The following is a 20,182-nucleotide window of genomic DNA, read 5'->3' as shown; positions in this document are numbered from 1 at the left end:
GGCTTGGAGAAGAAAGTAAAAGTAAAATAGGGTTAACATTAAAATTAAAAAAGTTAAAAAGGGTAAAAAAATAAAGAAAAAGGCTATTTTCGTAATAAGAAAAAGTTAAAAAAAATTGGGGAGGTGGAAGGAGAAAAAGGGAGGTGAAGGGAGCAACACCCTTTTCGGTTTGGTGTTATGTTGTTTGATTGTGTCTTGTATGTTTGTATATTTAAATTGGATGGCTTGATTGAATATGAACTGAACATCTTAGGGTGAGATGTTATGGAGTGGTTGCAGAGATGGTGTTGTTGTCTGTATAACTGTAAGGAGCTTTGAAATGGTATATTTATCCCTACACTCAAAGCATTATTCATACTCAAATAAAGAAGAACAATGTGAGTGGTGAAAGTAGAGGGAGGTCCTCGTCTATAGTCTTGGAGTTTAGACATAGACAGATTGGGGGATTTACCTTGCATAGTGTTGGGGATGGACTAGTTGATCTATGCAAATGCAAAGACGACCAATAACTATACAATTATACAAAAATCCGGATGAGTCGCGTTGTGTATGTGATGCATGGTTTGGATGACATGCCTTGCTTGTTCTTTTTATATGTAATTAAGCATGACGATATTGATTGACTATACTATATGTATGTTGTTTGTTTATCTAGTTCACCCTTGCTTTTGTGTTGTATGTTGCTTGGGTATGCTTTCTCTTGCGATGATCATCCATTTGGATGGGAACAAATGTTGTTGAGGAGGCCCCCTTGGAGCAAGAGTTGGAAGATGCTGACGTTGCAACTTAGTTTACTAGGATTTCTATATTTTAATTTAAGTTGGTGTTATTTTGAAATACTCTAAATTGTTTAAGTTTTAAATTCCATCTTCCATGGATGATTGTAATATCGGCTACTGAACTATTACTCTACTCTGACTATTCTCTTTATTGAAATGATGACGTCTTTATTATATAAGTTTGTTATATAATTGGAATGCCACATGAAATGTCTCTTTTCTTCGTGCATCAACAACCTTTCCATGTTCGCTCCAGGTTCTATTTTTTCATTTAAATTTTGATTTTTTTTTCTTGAGTTTTTGTTTTTAAAATATTCAACTTAGAAAATATTATTTTAAAATATTTAACGGTACTCAGTGAGTACTCATAAATTGAAAAAGTAAAATTCAAAAGTTTACGTGGATATCCAGCGGATAGACAGAGTGAATGTAATTGATTTTTTTCACGTAAATGTAATTGGTTTTTTTCACGTAGATCAGGCAGTGAGTAGATATTATTTCTATCTAACTCAATCCATGGTTATTTCTAATTTTTAGTGTCAACAAAAACATCCTATTAACTCCAATGTCCTATCTTTAATATTTAATGTCTTTTCCTTTATTATTCAATCATTCACCTTCTATATATAACTAATATAATGATTACCAATCCAGTTATTTATTATTTCTATCAGAATTACGCTTAAGGCAAGTTCTTAAAATTATTGACAAAATTGACATTGGTTGTGTGTGTGCGGATGCGTGTATATTTGTAGGTATATGTGTGCATGTGTATGTATGCGTGTGATAGAAATGACAATGAAAAAAATTAAGTACATACTCATCTCTGACTTTATTTCTAATGTAGGTATGGATATGAATGTGTGATAAAGTCGAAAATGAGATAAATATGTTAAGATGTGGACTATAAATCTAACTCAACCTCACAAAACTAGTTTGTAAGATGAAGTTTGCATCCACTTATATATTTTAAATTGGCTTTATCTTTAGTCGATGTGAGACTTTCAACACACACCCCTCACGTCGAGACATCTTGAGCATGAGACTAGACATTAATGGATGGTCCAATAGCGACCTGATAACGGATGGAACAATATGTCCAACAAACAACAAATATCAATAGGATAGACTCTAGTCTAGCTCTGATACCATATAAAAAAAGGTTCAAAGAATAATTTTGATAGCACATTTTTAACCCACAATAGTTCGCATACACCTAATGTCATGCCTTTGAATTCTACTTCAACACTAGATCTTGCTACTACATGTAGTTTTTTACTCCTCCAAGTTACAAGTTTCCCACTTACAAAAGTAAAGTATCAAGAGATAGATCTTCTATCATCTTTTGAACCTACCCAATCTGCATCAGTATGCCCTTCTACTTTTGACTTTCCATGATTTGACAACAAAATTCCTTTTCCAGGAGTGGATTTCAAATATCTCAAAATCCTCTCAATAGCATCCATATGAAGCTTTCGTGAGTCATGCATAAATTGACTAACAACATTCATTGCATAAGTAATATTTGGACATGTATGGGATAAATAAATTAATTTTCCTACCAGCCTTTGATATCTCCATTTGTCTATGCTTGCTGAATTTGAGCATTGAAAGAGTTTATGATTTTGTTTAATTGGTGTATTAACCAGTTTACTCCCAAGCAACCCCATTTCTGATAATAAGTCAATAATATATTTTCTTTGGCATAGAAAAATACCATGTTTTAATCTAGCTACTTCAATAGCAAAAGATATTTGATGTTTCCAAGTTGTTTCATCTCAAATTCATATGCAAGGTATTGTTGTAAACTAGAAATATCATCTTGGTCATTTCTTGTAACAATCATGTCATCTATATATATAATCAAAGCTATAATTTTTCCTTTTCCTCTCTCCAAAAATAAGGTGTGATTAGAGTTACTTACTTTACAGCCAAAAGTATTTATAGACTTGGTAAACCTTTCAAACCATGCTCTTGGGGATTGTTTAAACCATATAGATCCTTCTTTAATTTGCAAACCTTCCTAATTGAATTTGTCATACTTGGTGGAGAATCCATATAAATTTCTTCTAAAATTTCTCCATGTAGGAAAACATTTTTCACATCAAACTATAGAAGAGGCCAATCTTGGTTTGTTGCTAGCAACAAAAGTATTCTTACAGTGTTGAGCTTGGCTACCAATGCGAACATCTCTTGGTAATCTAAACCATAAGACTGAGTGTAACCTTTAGCCACAAGTTGTGCTTTATATCTCTCAATAGTTCCATCAGCTTTATGTTTAATTGTAAATACCCATTTGCAGCCCACAATTTTCTTTCCTCTTAGTAAAGACACAAGATCCTAAGTGTTGTTTCTTTCTGAAGCTGTCATCTCATCAACTGTTGCTTTGGTTCATCTAGGATCTGCCAAAGCTTCCTGTATATTAATAGGAATAGAAATTGAAGATAATTGAGATACAAATGATGCATATGACTTGGATAACTTGTGAGATGACACATATTTACTAATGGAATATTTAACTTTGGCTTGGAGGTCTAGTTCATATTTAGTTGGAGGTTGACCACGGTTAGAACGGGGTGGAAGATTATATTGAAGAATAGTAGACTCGGTGTTTGGTGTGTTGGTGGTCTCACACAAAGAAGAATCAATTTTGTGATCGGTTTCATCTAAATTAGTATTATCAAGGGTAAAGTCAAGAGAAATAGGTTCTTGATTAGTTTCATCCACATTAGTATTATCAAATATAGGATCAGAAGGTACCTCTGAAGAGTTGAGATGAACTTGTGGAGAAGATTGAGCCAATTGATTATGACCAGAAGACACTATATTATCTGAAAAAGAAGTGCCCATATTTAGGATTGGCTCCCTTCCTGCAGAATGATCCTCACATGATAATTTATCTTCATAATATAATTTTATATCTTAGATATCAAACATACCAACATCATGGTTATGCACTTCACTTTCATTCCCTCCCTTAAGTGTAAAATCAACATAAAAAAATTTATGCTCATTAAATTTCACATCCATAGAGATATAATTTTTTTTATGGTAGATGGTAAGCACGATAACCATTTTGAGTTGATCCACACCCAACAAAAAAAAAAATGATAGTTCGTTCTTCAAGCTTTTGTACGTTGATGTGGGTGTAAGTGAACATATATAACACACCAAAAAACATGAGGGGGTAAATAGCTATGGAAGGAAGGATACAATGATCAAACTAGAAAGGGTTCAATTAATTAAATATACTACAGAGCTCACAACCTCACCCCATAAATGAGATGGGACATTACCATCTATCAAAAAGTGATCTTGTTACCTCTAATATATGTCTATTTTTTCTCTCAGCCACTCCATTTTGTTGTGATGAATAAGGATATGTAGTTTAATGCAAGATGCCTTTAGAGTTTATGAACTCTATTAATTTAGTCTTAAAATATTCTCCTCCATTGTATGATCGAACGACCTTAATAGATGTGTTAAATTGTGTAACGATCATATTGTGGAAGGAACAAACCACATCACATACATCACTTTTATGTTTAAGAAAAAACACTCAGGTTACCTTGCACTACAAAAATAGACAAATTTTCCAGGGGTTATTTTTAGCATTACTGACAGTTTTAACCCCTGGAAATTGTGTTTCCCGTGGTTGCAACAAACACGGGTAAAAGCATCGTCGTTAAACATTACCAACGATTTTTTCAAAAATCACCGCAATTACCTGAGGTGTTATAAAAACCGCCAGAAATAGCCAAGAACCATCGGAAATAGCCGGGGTTTTACGTAAACCGTCGGAAATAGTCGGAGTTTCACAAAAACCGCCCCTATTTGTAGGGGTTGCCTCCAAAACCGCTGGTAATGTAGTAATTTAATTTTTTAGTTATTTAAATTATTTAATCATCATAACAAGTGTTTTAATAATAGATCATAATAAATAAATAACCAAATTAAATATTATTATATAAAATAAATAATAAACGTTAGAAATACAATTAATTTGTCAAAAACTGATAAACACTCAAAAACTTCCTAACCTTATTACATAATTCCTATGTTTTGGCCATTCATAGCATGATGATTGAATTTCTTTATTATTAGGAAATACCAAGAAACCATGATTTGGAGAATTTCACCTAAAGGAGCTATTATCTAGGGATAGAAATAGAACGTTTGGTTGTCTTAAGCTTCTTTTCTTAATGCGGAATTGGTTATTAGGGACTCAAGGGATTGAGGTCTAATAATCAAGGCTAGGCTTTTTATGCCAATGGATTGGGTTCTAAGTAATTTCGTAAGTGACATTAACATTCCAATGAAGAAGATGAATTCTAATATGCATGAAAGTGAAGTATGTGAAATCTAACCCCAACAACATCATCATCTCATATTATCAACATCATTCATTCATTCTTGTTTTAGCCTCAATTGATCAAATTTTACATTTCAGTATCATATTTACTTTTATTGCATCTTAATTTCAACCATTGGAATAATTCTTTAGTCTTAATTAGTTAAGGTATTACACAATTGTTTAGTAACATGAGTCTCTTGAAAAATGATACTTGATCTTACCATTATATATATTTTGATATGATTCGATACACTTGCCAAACCTTTAACAAACAACTAATTTTTTTAGTTAATACGTTAATAGATTCTTAGCTTGTCATAGTTTCCATATGTGTGAACATTTTAAGATAATTATATTCACATATCTTCTAACTGAAATACACATTTATTACTTTAAATAAGTTAAACCATTTTTGTTTGCAATAAAAATATCATGTTTTAAGTATAGTACTAATTCCTAAAAAGGGCCTACCAAAAATAAGTAAAAGTTTATATAAGTACAAAAAAGAAGAAGAAAAATATGCTATCTCCCAATTTAACTGGCAGTTTAAGATTTTGTACACAGATTAAAAAATGATAAATATATATATTTTTCTACAATTTTATTATATAGCTTTACCCTCTCCATAAATGTATTACATATACTTCACTCATTTATCAATCTGAGATAACTTATCTGAGAATAAATTAGAAAAAATAATTAATAAATAATAAAAAGTATACAAGTTACAAGTACTAAAACTACAGAGATTTGTGTATAAAATTTGTATCAAATGTATTTTGATGGTTGTTAGATTTGAAATCAAAAGTTACTAAGATACAACCAAAATTATGACTTCTTTTTATGCTGAAGGGATATTTTCATCACATTAATATTTAACTATATTTTTAACTTAAACTACTAATATGTGTTAGTATATATTACTATATTATTAGAATCTATACTAGAAAATAAATTTGATATTATTTTTTGATTGGATAATTTTATTCTTTGGTAAATAAAAAATAATTTATGTATTTAATTAATAAAGTAAATAATTAAATAATATTTTTATTTCCAAATAACTACAGAATTTATCTTCTAAAAGATAAATATTATATAATTTTTTTAATATTATATTTTAAAAGTTACATATATACTTTAAATTATATTATTTTTTATCTGTAAATAATTACTCATAAAAATAACAAAATTATATACATTTTAATATAATAAAAATATAAAGATATGCATCCACGTGTTATTGAGTTTAGAATATGTCAATATAATAATAATTAAATAATGAGTATATGAAAAAATAATTTTGTAAAAAAATGTGTCAAAATATCTTTCTCCATTTTAAATAAAAGTGTATATATTATTAATAAATTCTTGAATTTAGAAAGAAATGCAAAGAAAAGAATCACATATACTTTTTCTTTTCCCTAGATAATGCTCTCCTATTGTTTATTGCACTAAATTAGAAAATTAAATTGGAAAAGGAATAAATCTATTTTGAGAATATAGAAGAATGTTTGAACAGATCAATTTCACAATCACACACACGACACACACGTACAAAGCGTAGCTTCACTTTGTAAATTATGAACAATAATAACCGCTTGGCCATGAACATTTGTGTTTTGTAGACAACGTTGTTGGTGGTGGTAGTTTCATCTCAAACATGAACTTACTTTTCTATTTTCAATTTTTATTTAATTATGACAGACATTTTATTTTTTACTTTTTGGTTTATGTGTGGTTGTTGCAGCAGTGTGAAGCATCTTATGCCTAGTTTGCGAAGCATGAATCTTATTCCATAATGTGTTGCGAAGAAACGCTTTGTTTCTTCTTTCTTTGGTCCTTTTGGATATAAATTAGAGTTTCTTTGATTTGGTTTGGTGCAAAAGAAAAAATGGCACATTCAGGTTGGGAAGGAATGCTTCATGGTCATCACAAGAAGGAAGTTATTCGGATTGAACGTGAATCTGTTATTCCCGTTTTGAAGCCTCATCTCATCATGACATTGACCAACCTTATCAGTATGTTTCTTCTTCTCTCTTTCCTTTCAATGCCAAACTACTTATTTGCTTCATTAACTGATAGCATAGAAGTTATCATATAAACATTATTATCTGATATTTTTTCAATAAGAAAAATAAAAGTTATTCGTCATTTTATCTTAAATGTATGATTTTTTTATATTAATCTCTCCTAAATTTATGCTGTCAGAATTGTTGTCTGGGTCTGTTTTTTGCATTATAGTAAGAACTTGTGCTTTTAGTTATACCTCTAGCTGGTTTATGAATCTTGGTTTCTTGCATTTTTGCTACTGTTTCTGAAATTACCCAAAAATATATAAGCAGATATGATATGATTGTGACAACAATATCAGATTGCAATTTTAAATGCAGATAGTTGTTGCAGTTCTTTTCTAAGTATAGAAATTAAGAGAAAAAGCAGTGGATGAGGCTGCTGCTGCAATGTGGTTGCGAAGACCACCAATATCACAATAATGAAGCAGTGATTGTAGTTGAAACTATGATTGTAGCAGCAATTAAAAAAGTTGTTAGCAATTGAAAAACATGCTCTCTGTACCATGTAAATTATTGAGTTTAATTTTCAATCTTTGATACAATGATAGTGTAAATCCTTTTAAACTGCAATCATTTGAAAATATTCAAATATATGACTTAGAGTTTAATTTGTAAGAACTATAAGTTAAAAGGTTTTTAATGTGTAAACCAACTAGAAATCATAATAAATATAACTTTAAAGTAATTGTTATTAAAAATACCAAACTTTCTAACTAATGCAAAAAAAAAAAAACTTTTATCCTATCACCATCCACTCCATGACTTGTAAAGTAATTTACTAAAAATGTCAAAAACTATATCAAACATGAGAATCATGATTGGATAATAATATAAATGTTGACTTTAAATTCTTACTAATTAGTTGGTGCAGCTGTGGTGATAAAAGTTTGCAGTTTTTATTCAGATGAAATAATATATGAACACCACCACCACAAGCCTCCTTCAAAAGCTTGATATTCTCTTTGTAGACTTTTGAGTGATTTGGGTATTATGTGCAGAACATAGTGCTGACCGAGTTGAATTTTTGAAGCTCTGCAAGAGAATAGAGTACACAATCAGAGCTTGGTACCTTCTACAATTTGAGGACATGATGGTATTCTTTTCTTTACCATTTCTTCTGATACAACTAGTCTAAGGATATGGTTGGAGCCTGATTCTTTTCTCTTACTTTTCTGTGCTTAAAAGCAAATCTATTCTCTCTTTGATCCTGTATCCGGGGCTAAGAAGTTGGAACAGCAGAAGATATCTAATGAAGAAGTTGATGTTCTTGAACAGAATTTCTTGGCTTACCTTTTTGAGGTACTTCGCATACTTCATGAATTTCCATTTTCTGCAGTTACCTATGGACATCTCCTTTAAAGGCTAGGAAGTATAGACATGAAAATGTGGTAAATATTAAAGTATCTAAAAAATTTTACATTCATTTAACATATCTTTCATTATCATTCGCTTTCTCTATTTCTTTACAAATTTCTCTATTTCTTTACTAATACAAAAGTTTACTTTTGTTATGACCCTTCAGTGGGTTGTCAAATGGTATTTATTGTTGTCAAACAGTCTTTTTTCAATTTAAAAAAAAGAAGACTTGACAAGAGTATAATATTGGATAATGATATTTTGACAACATTTTAACATTATTTACATGTCATTATGTGATTGGTCTAAAATTACTTTACAATCAATAATAATAATCATAAACACTAACATGGACCAATCACAGAATAACATGTATGTAAATAGTGTTAAAATGTTGTCAAAGTATCATTATTCTATAATATTATATGGAATATAAGTTTACATAGAATAAAAGTCTTAATTTACTAGAAAGAACTCATATTTTAAAGACAAGCATTAGTATAAGTTGAGTGAAATATTTATTCGTGTTGCTTAGACTAAATATATATGGTAAATAAGATAAAGCATAACAAAATACTCAAGGACTGATTGAAAAATTGTGACTTCACGTAGGTCATGAAAAAAAGTAACTTCAAGATTGCTACTCAAGAAGAGATTGATATTGCTCTTTCTGGACAGTATCTTCTAAATCTTCCCATTACAGTTAATGAATCCAAGGTTTGCAACAATATATGTGCCTTAAATGGCACAGGTGACTTTGGATGCTTGATTGTGCTGTTGTTAACAGTTGCTGATCTCTGTTTTGCTGATGTAGCTTGACAAGGTTCTTTTGAAAAAATATTTTCAAACACATCCGCAAGATAACCTTCCAGATTTCCATGATAAGGTATGCCTTTAAATTTTAGTACAAGGGGCGCTTATCCACCAAGGTACTTTTGGTGCTGTTATAAAGAATTGCGCCTATTTACTTTGTTAAATCAGGACTACTTATTCGATAGGATGAACATAGAAACATCAATCAGAATTATTTGTTTACTCGATTTTAATATATTTGTGAGGGGAAAGCTAACATATACTGTTACTGTGTAGTATATTATTTTTCGACGAGGCATTGGAATTGAGCAAACGACTGATTTCTTTATCATGGAGAAAGTGGACATGCTCATAGCACGGTTTTGGTCATATGTATTAAGAATAACCAGGTAAAGAACAATCACAATTGCAGTTCAATTTTATTAACTTATGTTCATGAAGATTTCATTAGGAAAATCATGGTTCCTGTAGATGCAGCATGGCATGTTTTTTAGGTTATTTAAGCAGAAAACTTTAGCACATGGTTCTTGCAGGTTGGAGAAGCTTTTTTACGGAAGGTCAAAAGGGAGTGGGACAAAAAATCCCAAGAAGGAGGATGAATTGGAGTCAGAAGATTATCAGGATGATGTATATGAAAGGATACGTCTTGAAAAATTGCCATTGAGGTCTTGCTGAATCTCTTTGTGTGGTGTTGTTGTTATCTTGTTTTCTTTCTGGAGTAGGACTTTTCATACTTCATTCACAACATTCATCCTTAAAGTATGCTTATGGCAGCCTCTTCTTGAAATAAGCATTCACCACTCACTTTGATGTACTCTGCTAATTTAGATTTGTGTAGAGAAAAACCTGAATGTTAGCAGTTTCCACTTTATCAAAGATTTAAATTCTCACTTAATAATGGTGTTATTTACTCTAGAATCATCACAGTTACCAGTAGTATAGCATTGGAAAATTCTAAATATTAACAGTAGTCCTCCAGTATAAAATACAGATTTTTGCAAAGGATTTAGAAAATTATTCTTATTTGTTAAATCTCAATTTTCTATCTAGAAATCCAACTACTCCATTTGTCTGAGAAATGCATGTTGCTTTGTCTCACAAAACTACTGAGCTCATGCATGTAAAACTGTTTAAATCTTGAATGTTTGATTATCTTGTCACTCATGAAATTGTTTGCTAATTTTCAGAATCGGTAGTTTGCTGAACAAGAACACAATCCAAGAACCAACATTTGATAGGATAATTGTTGTCTACAGGTAGTGCTCAATTGTATCTTTGATCTCTACTATGATAATTTGTAAAATGAAATTATTTGACTGTATTATAGACTGAAAATTATAGAACTGTTAAAAGAAATAATAAAAAGTTTGACGAAAATTATCCCTCTTTGTATAAAATTATCAGTCTTTCCTTGCATTTCTGATCTATATGCATGCTATTTTGAGAGAGAAAAAATCCTTGCATTTAAGACAATGATAGCTATAAACATGTTTCTTTTATCATCTTAAGAAATACCTAAAAGACTATTCTGAAAAATTATGAAAAACAAGGAATTTGAGTTATCTTCTGAGGGTTTTGGCACATACAAGTAATGCCTGGATAGAATCAAACAAGATGTAAAAAATCCATGAGTAGTTGTATTCTACTGAATTCTAAGTTGGAAAATGATTCATCAGGCCGGCTAGCACCAAATCAAAACAAGAAAGAGGAATTTATGTGAAGCATTTCAAAAACATTCCAATGGCTGATATGGAAATAGTTCTTGTGAGTTACCTCATTTGTGAATCATCTCATCAACATCCAATGGTTGTGTTATTACCAATTACCTATTCCCCCAAGGTGCATAAGTGATGACTTGGTCACAACTTTTTACTTGACAGCCAGAAAAGAAAAATCCAGGATTGACTCCAATGGATTGGGTCAAGTTTCTTGGATCTGCTATAGTTGGGCTGGTTAGTTTTTCAATCACAGGTTTGAGTTTTTGTGATACAGTGCTTTTGATCTTTGCCATCTTGCACTAATGCAGTTGATATGTTTTTCTTCATAGGCTGCTGTTGGTAGTTCTCTTGATGTGGATAAAGCTGATTTAAGGGTCATTGGTGCTATTCTTTCCACAGTAATTGGATATTTTGTCAAGACATACTTCACGTAAGCATCCCTTGGAAATATATGCTTTGCATTTATCAGTTTGAGATTTTCACCTGCATTGCATTTAGCTGAACTACTGCATCCTATTTATATATACCATTCAACGAAGGTGGTTAATAAAGGTAAAGAGTAATAACTTTTGTCATCGAAGGCGTAATATGTTGTCACTTGGGTCAAAAAACTACTAAAATTATATATATATATATATATATATATATATATATATATATATATATATATATATATATATATATATATATATATATGTTCCTAGGTACTTTAGTCTAATCATTAAAAGACTTCTGTTAAAGTTAATGTTTGTATCTAAAATAAAGTTTCTTAAAGTACTTTCAAATTTTTGTAGAGTATATTAATATAAATATCATTTTTTTTCCTTCGCTTTTTTATTGCATATTCGTTAACTTTCACTTCTACCATTTCCTAATAAATATCCTGTCACCTCAAATAGAGAAAAACAATTAAAGTCCAATAGAAGTTTTCTGAAGGCTAGATCAGATTTAGACCTACCAATATAACCAGGCTTTTGGGTGCTCTTTATCTATCTTCGAATCAAGTATTAACTTTTTTTTTCTCAAATAGGAGATTATTTTTTAATAATCAATTATTTATTCCAAAAGACCCCCCACTCTATATTTAGATTCAAAAGACAGTTAATGGTATGGTTTGACATCACTTAACTATGAACCATAACATTTATACATAGCATTTATATATAGAATTTAAAAAACTAAAATTATAATTAATAGGTGAGTTCACGTACTAAAATAAAGTTGTTAACGGATAGAAATCACACATAGAATATTATAATATATAAATATATAAATGAAATACAAACCTCACATAATAAATCGGTTTATAAGATTAAATTAAACTTAAACTTAAAATTCACTTCTAACAATTACTTAAACACAAATATTAGTTTTAATGTAAATCTTCCGACAACCGAACTAAACCGATAAACAATGTACAAGTCCAAGACTTTTTCATTTTCTAAATTTTAATACTTCAAAAAATTTAAGCAAAAGTAAATACACCTTCGACAATAAAGTTATAGTTTAGTTTTTTTTTTTTAATGCTTATGTTTAATATGAAATCTTCGCCAAGTCATCTAGTTTCGGAACGAGAAGATTCTTAATCAAATCAGTTGTCAAATTTGATAAAATAACATCTTTAACTCATGTTATATTATCCAATATATATATATATATATATATATATATATATANTATATATATATATATATATATATATATATATATATATATATATATATATATATATATATATATATATATATATATATATATATATAAGTTGTTGGTAGATGAGTCTATGTATCCTTTGAGGTTTCTAAATGTTAACTTCTCATAGGTTCCAACAAAACTTGGTCCAATACCAAAATTTGATAACACAGTCAATGTATGACAAACAACTGGACAGTGGAAAGGGTACACTTCTCCATTTATGCGATGATGTCATTCAACAGGAAGTAAGTGCTAGCTTGATGTGCTTTTTTTAATTACATTTTTTTTTTACCTTTTTAAATTATTTCCAATAAACTATTATACATGATTTTTGTTAACTAGTTTTTGCCATTACACAAAAACAATTATAGGGCTTTAGATGGAAAAAACTGTAACTGAAAAATATTTGTCACCACAATAACCATGACTGTCTAAAATTGGTCAAAGTTCACATGACCTTGCTAAAGGCATTAAGCGGCAGCTTAAGCATGAAATATCAACTTCTAGTAGATCATGAAGTACTGCACTCATCCTTAGACATCCCCATTACAAATGAGATTAAATGATAGTGACTCCCAAAGACTAAAAGTAGAAAAATGCTTTTTATTCAAGTTACTTATAAACCTAAGTACTTACCAGATTATAATATATAGATTATAATAAAACTCACTTTATAAATCAATTTTGTAAAATTGAGTTTCCCATGAGATATGTTGTGGCAGAAGTGTTATATGACTAGGGGATATGTCAGAAAAAGCAATTAAATTTTGATAGGGAATTTGGAATATGTGAGATAGGGACTCATACTTCAGGAGGAAATTGTGAGAATTTGAAGTATGAAATTAGGTTACATTCTACTCTTAATCTGTTTTAATTGCTACGATTTTACATGACAGAGGCTTCAAGGAACTAAAACGTATACGTATACGCAGCTCTACCTGTTTTGAGTTTTAGGCCAGCTTGTGATTTTGCTGCATGTAGCTATGCACAGGGCTAACATCTTTAAGTCACGCTGATGTTATGATCTTATGTGCAGGTTAAAGAGGTAATAATATCATTTTTTATTCTGATGGAGCAGGGGAAAGCTAACAGACAAGTATGAACATCACTATCAATTAAGCAATCTTGTTTTCTTTACAATTTTTCAATTTTAACTTAGGAAACAAGAGTTTTGTACATATACTCATTCATATAAGCTATATATGGTAATGTGAATCAGGACCTTGATAAATGGTGTGAGGAGCTAATCAAAGAAGAGTTTGGGGAGAGCTGCAACTTTGATGTGGATGACGCAGTTCAGAAATTAGAGAAGTTGGGAATCGTCACCAAGGTAGATTCCCTTCCAAAGTGACTATGTTTTTGGTTTGATTAAGTATATAATGCTTCAATACTTCCATGATTAGTTTAATACTTTATGTTATCACTATGTTCGGTAACTTCGATTATAAGTTGAGGAAATTCTGGTGATTTTGAAGCACTGTCTTTTAGCCAACTGCATAAGTCGTTTTATTTAATCTATACACAAGTTGTGTCCATTTTATACATCATATAAGTTATATATACCACTTATTTACTTTTTTTCCATCCTATTTCTAGTTCACCAATCAAGGAATAAAAGTTGTGTTTAGCATGATTGAGGATTAACTGATAGTATAATTTTGTTTATTAGGTGCTTCAAATGTATATATAAGAGGTACATTAAATGGTAATAAGAACTTTTAGACATCTTGTTTGTGACTTTATGGCTATTTTGTATGTATCTTAAGTAAATATGTTCATAAAAGTGGGAGATGACTTCCATTGTTGTTACCTAAGATGCTTGATCAGAAGATTAAGAATTTTACTTAACTGAAAGCTTTCCTTTGAATTCAGGATGTCATTAACCGATACCAATGCGTTGGGCTGAAACGGGCTAACGAGATCATAGGCACCACCACTGAAGAGCTTGTCCTCAAGGCAAGGCAGGGAAACACCTCTCCTTGATGGTGGTTTGGAATATTTGTCAATAATCATGTTAAGTCCCATAATTTCACTGTAAAACTTCCTCATTCTTCATCTCCTTTTAAATCATTGCAATGATCCTGAAACAGTTAGTAAACAAATAAAGTCTTGGTCAATTTCATTAGTATAGTTTTTTTGAAATAGTAGGGAAATTGGATCTATTACCTGAAACCCCATAAAGGTGAAACTTCGTGGCCAGTATTTGAGTTTTACACTCCTTCATCCCTTGCCCCCAGGCTCACATGTTTATGCTTCAGAAATCAAAACCAAGATCAATAGCATAGCAAACATTCCAAGATCTAGCGGTAGCGTTTCTGAATAACATCTCAAGTGCAGTTTATAAAAGATTTGTACAAAGCTTTAAAATAAAATCTATTTATCCATTTAAATATATTAAACCCAGAATGCAGGCTTTGATGTCATTTCAATATCTACTACTATTTTTGTCAAACATTTCACAGTTTGATTTAGATGACCCTTATTATCATAAAAACTGTAACCCTATCATTATGAAATCTAGCATCGGAGGCACATGGTTAACTTTTAAATAAAAGTTTCGGTCAGAATCTAGCAACATTTTGTGAATTGCATCAAGACTGGTATCTACATATGTCCAAAATTGGACAGAACAAACGCACAAATGAGAAAACAAAAGAAAAGTGCATAATATCAGGGCTATAATCACTCAAAGGACTTACAAAAGCTACCAAAATAGTATAGAATGTATAACATCAAATGTGTACAAGCTGAAGCTATTATAAATAGGTTTCATTTTCTCATAAATAAACGCGTTAACATATGTTCACAAATTTCTTCAACATAAAAATATTATGAAGGAAATGCAAATTAAAACCCTAAAGCAGTCTGCATTGGCTACAATAATTGCAATGCTGCAGCTATGAATGAGAAATACAATTTAAAGGGTGGATCAATTGGTTAGGAGTTAGAACTATGAAGTTGAATCAGAGCATATCTCTTGATGAACCAAAAGCCTTGCCTTGTTAATGTTATAAAAGCAGAGGAAAATATGCTCCTCAAGATCCTCGACCTGGTGTAGAAACCCCTGGTGACTCTTCCAGAGCTGCTTGATAACTTCCTGCACAAGGTACCTCTCATTCCCCCTCTCCAACCCAAGGCTCACTAACACTTTGTCGCCCTCCACCGCCGCGCGCAGCCGCGACACCAGGGCGTCGATCGTCCCGAGATCGTTGCTCAAAACGTAAGCACATTTGGCAGCAGCATGAAGCTGCCTCAGTCTCGCAAGTTCTCTCTTCTCAGAGGCACAAACCGGCAGAGCAAAACCAGCACCACTTCCAGCAATTGCAACCACAGCGTGCACCGTGGCGGCGACGGTGGCGACAATCACGGCAGCTGCGACCACAACGAGGCAGACGGCTGAGCCGCGGAGGAGGCGGCGGGAGAGACGTAGATTCCTGAGCGATCTGGCGGCGCGTCGGTCGAGGGCGGTTTTGAGGGCGGAGAGGTCGGTGCGGACGGCGGAGAAGGTGTGGGAGTCGGGGATGGGGTTTGGGAGGGTGTGGAAAGGGTGGAAGAGGTCGAGGGCGCGAACGCAGTCGTTTTGGGAGGGGTGGGAAGGGTCAAGGGTTCGGAAGAGGTCGAGGAGAGGCGCGTGGAGGGCACGCGCGTGAAGGACGCAGTGGTGGAGGTTGAGGCAGAGGTCAGAGGCAGCTTCGGTGTGGTCAAAGAACGCGGAGAAGAGGCGCGTGAGACTCTCGGGGTTGGAGTGGGCTAGAGCTTGCTGGACGCGGTCGGGCGTGGGTTTGAGGTGGTGGGCTTGGGCCTGGACGTTTGAGCGAATCTCTGAAAAAGACGTGGTGTGTACGACGCGGTGGTACTCGTCGGAGATTGTGGGCGTAGCATCTGCGAAACGCATGGTTAGTTAAGTGAAGAAAGAGTGGGTGAAAAAGAAGAATGTGTTTAGAGTTGTTACCTTGGGAAGGGTTTTGAATGGTTGAGGAAGAAGGTGATGAGTTGAAGGAGAGACATTTGAGCATTGTTGAAGGCATTTGGTTTTATTGTTAGGAATGAAGTGTATGAGAGTGTTCTTCACCAATTTAAGAGAGTGATGATTCTTCTTCTTCTCCAAGAAAGAAGGGAGTATAATGTGTGCAAGTAACATAATGGTGGATGGGTTTATAAGCCAACAGGAATAGTACCACACAATACAAAAAATTTACTCAACAAATAGGATTCCTTGTTCCTTCCGGTGACTTGGGAGGTGAATTCGGTCATCGAATTTTGCGTATTGCCGGCCGGAATCTGACTTAGGTATAACTAGATTTAGACTAGGATATTTCTTTTACATTGTTTTTCATAAAGGAGAAAGAAACATATTGTAATTAAATTTAAAAATAATTTTAATTATAAATTTGTGAATTAAAATAATGATAATATAAATACTAATTTGGGTTTCATAAGTAAATTGAAGAATGAAGAATATAAACTCTTAAGTTTATGATAAATATGTTCAGATAAAGTTTTATTATTTATTAAGTATTAAAATTTTATAATTTCCAATTGGATTTTTATATGTTATTTAGTGACGATGGTTCATATATTATTTTTATAATTTTATAATTTAATTATTTCATGATAAAATTATAAAATCCCAAAACTATAAAATTATAAAATCAATTGTGATGAAATTCTTAACATGGGTACTTGAACATTGTACCTTATGGGAAGTGTAACTTTAAGGATGTGTTTACTTGATAGTGATTGGGGAGAGTGATTCGGAGAAAGTGATTCAGTGAATTTGAGGATATTTAAGGGTAAATTTTTGTTTTTTTTGTTTACTTGAGTGGATTTGAAGGTAATTGAGAGTAGATATGGGGTGAAGTTTTTGAGAATTAGTGTAAGATTTGATTGATGTGACAGTTAAAAAAAATTGTTTAATTGATAGAAAATGAAGATTACCAAAATGTTCCTAGATATTAAAATAATATAAAATGATATTTGTTAATGTTATATTAATTGTAAAAATGCTTATTAAGAGTAAAAAATTTAGAATAATTATTAAAAATAATTTTAAATTCTGATAGTCCCTATTTTCGGTGACTTTTTTCAATTAGGTCCCTCATTTTTTCTTTTTCTCAATTAGGTCCCTATTTTTCAAAAATTGAAGCAAATGGGCCATTGTCGTTAGTTTCGTACTAACATCGTTAGAAAGGGTGACACGTGTCAGCTCGTGATTTTTTTAATTTTTTAAATATATTTTTAATTATTTTTATTTATATTTTATATATTTTTTCTTTTAAAAATAAAATTTGCCACATGTCAAGTTGACATTGTGCCACGTAGCAATGACAGGGTGAGGTGGCACTGACAGTGCCACATGTCACTGTCAAACCACGTGTCATTGTGTTTGTTTCAATTTGGTCCCTGTATTTTTCTTTTGTTCCAATTTGGTCCTTGTATTTTTATTTTGTCTCAATTTAGTCCTAATTTTTTAAAAAATTTAAAAAAATTTGTTCCTTCCCAAATAAAATATGGTATTTACATTTTCCAAATTTTTGTCTTTAAATTTGTTTCTGTTAAGCAAATTATTAGTAATGATGTATTTAAAATCGAAATATTTAACTCTAGAATTTTTTTGTGAATTGTTGAGAAAGTATTGAGACTATTGAGATGTTAACTTTTATAGGTTCATTCATATTATTTAGGTTAAATGATTTCTTTACTACTATATAAATAAAAATGTGTCATATGTTAGTTTGTAATTTATTTATTTTTCTAATAAAAAAATTAATTTGTATAAATTTCTTTGTAAAGATTTATATACAAATAAAATTTTGTTTGAACTTGGAGAGAAACAAATTTGTTTAGTTTTTAAAAAAAATAGGACTAAATTAAGACAAAATAAGAATACAGGGACCAAATTGAGACATTAAAAATATAGGGACCAAAATGAGACAAATCTAATGACACGTGGTCTGATAGTGACATGTTGCACTATCAGTGTCACCTCACATTGTCATTGTCACATGGCTCAATGTCAACTTGACACATGGTAATTTTTTTAAAAAAATATATATAAAAAAAATTAAAATTAAAAATAAAATAATTAAAATATATTTAAAAATTCAAAAAAAATTACTAGTTGATACGTGTCACCCTTTTTAACGGTGTTAGTACAGAACTAACCACAATAACCTAATTGCTTCAATTTTTCAAAAATAGGGACTCAATTGAGAAAAAGAAAAAATGAGGGACCTAATTGAAAAAAGTCACCGAAAATAGAGACTATCAGAATGATTAAACCTTTTAAAAATTTAATTAAAAATTTAATTGGTAGAAAAAAATTTTAATTGGTAGAAAATTTAATTGTAAATAATTTTAAAAATCTTATATTTAAATTAATAATTATTATGCTATGACAATAACTTTTTTTAATAGTAATTAATTAATCATTATTCACATTTTTATATCGTAATTAATTTAATTGCTATTAGAAAACCTCCTCATCAGTAATTAATTGCTCATGGTGAGCAAATATAAAACCTCCTCATCAGTAACATTTCTCTGCAATCAAGTCGAGCTATATATCCCAAAAGCCATGGAAAATCCAATTCCAATTCGTCCATGGTCTCGCTTGGTCTCTGTAAGACCCCCTCCTGCACCAAAAACACTTCCTGAAATTCTACATGCAGAATTTTCTCTCAAAGCAGTTAACACTTCCTCACATGATGGCAATGAAAGTACCACCAAATCTCGATCACCAACACCAGATGTTCACCGTCCAACAATTCAGTCAGAATAGCTCAAACTCACTACCCCCATTTCCTTTCCACCATCCAAGATCGCCTGTGTAACCGGATCCGCGCATGTTATCATCGCTGCATGCTCCACCATTACGGACAACTTCTTCTTCATCATCATCCACCCATGGTGGCTGCAACCTCCATCATCACTAACACATTTGTCTTCATCGTCAAGGACGTTGCATCCTCCATCGTCAACGACGTCCATGGTAACAGCGGGGCTGGGTCACCGAATACGAGCCACTTCAACCGCGCCTGGAATGGGATACAGATGGTTGTAACCGGATACGAAGGTGTTGTAACCGGATACAACTGCACGTTGTTCTTCTTCATGGGCGTGTATCCGAATATGGGAGTGGTGTAACTGGATACAGTCGCGCCTTCTTCTTCTTCATGGCGTGTAACCGAATATGTAACGCCCCGGCAACTTACAGGGACTGTTGACTGCCCCCACACATCACCACGAGACTTTCCAGTGTGCTTACCCGGACACTGACGAGGGCGGGGAGTGATCGCCGGTGCAATAAGCATGGTGCAGGGGGCACGGACAAGGAGCGGCTCCTGGCAGGCTTCGAGTGGAAGGGGCACATGGACGAATCGAACATACACC

The 20,182-nt window shown here is 32.0% G+C and overlaps 2 protein-coding genes across 4 annotated transcripts; one reads left to right on the top strand and one right to left on the bottom strand.

Moving 5' to 3' along the window:
- The first annotated feature begins 6,841 nt into the window (after positions 1–6,841).
- LOC106767374 lies at positions 6,842–14,153 on the top strand. Its single transcript, XM_022785668.1, has 14 exons — positions 6,842–7,154; positions 8,207–8,301; positions 8,394–8,507; positions 9,177–9,281; positions 9,379–9,450; positions 9,654–9,766; positions 9,911–10,042; positions 10,565–10,633; positions 11,054–11,141; positions 11,258–11,329; positions 11,425–11,525; positions 12,918–13,035; positions 13,827–13,886; positions 14,010–14,153. The coding sequence occupies exons 1-14, from the start codon at positions 7,028–7,030 to the stop codon at positions 14,139–14,141; spliced, it is 1,398 nt and encodes a 465-aa protein (XP_022641389.1). The 5' UTR covers positions 6,842–7,027; the 3' UTR covers positions 14,142–14,153.
- Positions 14,154–14,549: 396 nt separating this feature from the next.
- LOC106766808 (UPF0496 protein At3g19330) lies at positions 14,550–17,083 on the bottom strand. 3 transcript variants are annotated; one of them, XM_022785677.1, is made up of 4 exons: positions 16,743–17,083; positions 15,789–16,672; positions 14,957–15,042; positions 14,550–14,871 (listed from the first exon to the last, which is right to left on the bottom strand). In XM_022785677.1, the coding sequence occupies exons 1-3, from the start codon at positions 16,816–16,818 to the stop codon at positions 15,001–15,003; spliced, it is 1,002 nt and encodes a 333-aa protein (XP_022641398.1). In that variant the 5' UTR covers positions 16,819–17,083; the 3' UTR covers positions 14,550–14,871; positions 14,957–15,000. The 3 variants fall into 3 exon arrangements, with proteins under 3 accessions (XP_022641398.1, XP_022641395.1, XP_014507058.1); XM_022785674.1 differs by having other exon boundaries at positions 14,643–15,042; XM_014651572.2 differs by lacking the exons at positions 14,550–14,871; positions 14,957–15,042 and having other exon boundaries at positions 15,545–16,672; positions 16,743–17,081.
- Positions 17,084–20,182: the final 3,099 nt, after the last annotated feature.

The sequence above is a fragment of the Vigna radiata genome, chromosome 1 (assembly GCF_000741045.1).
Source record: "Vigna radiata var. radiata cultivar VC1973A chromosome 1, Vradiata_ver6, whole genome shotgun sequence".
Classification (NCBI taxonomy): Eukaryota; Viridiplantae; Streptophyta; class Magnoliopsida; order Fabales; family Fabaceae; genus Vigna; species Vigna radiata.
Note: the sequence above shows the minus strand (reverse complement) of the source record. Positions and strands in the feature narration are given on the sequence as shown.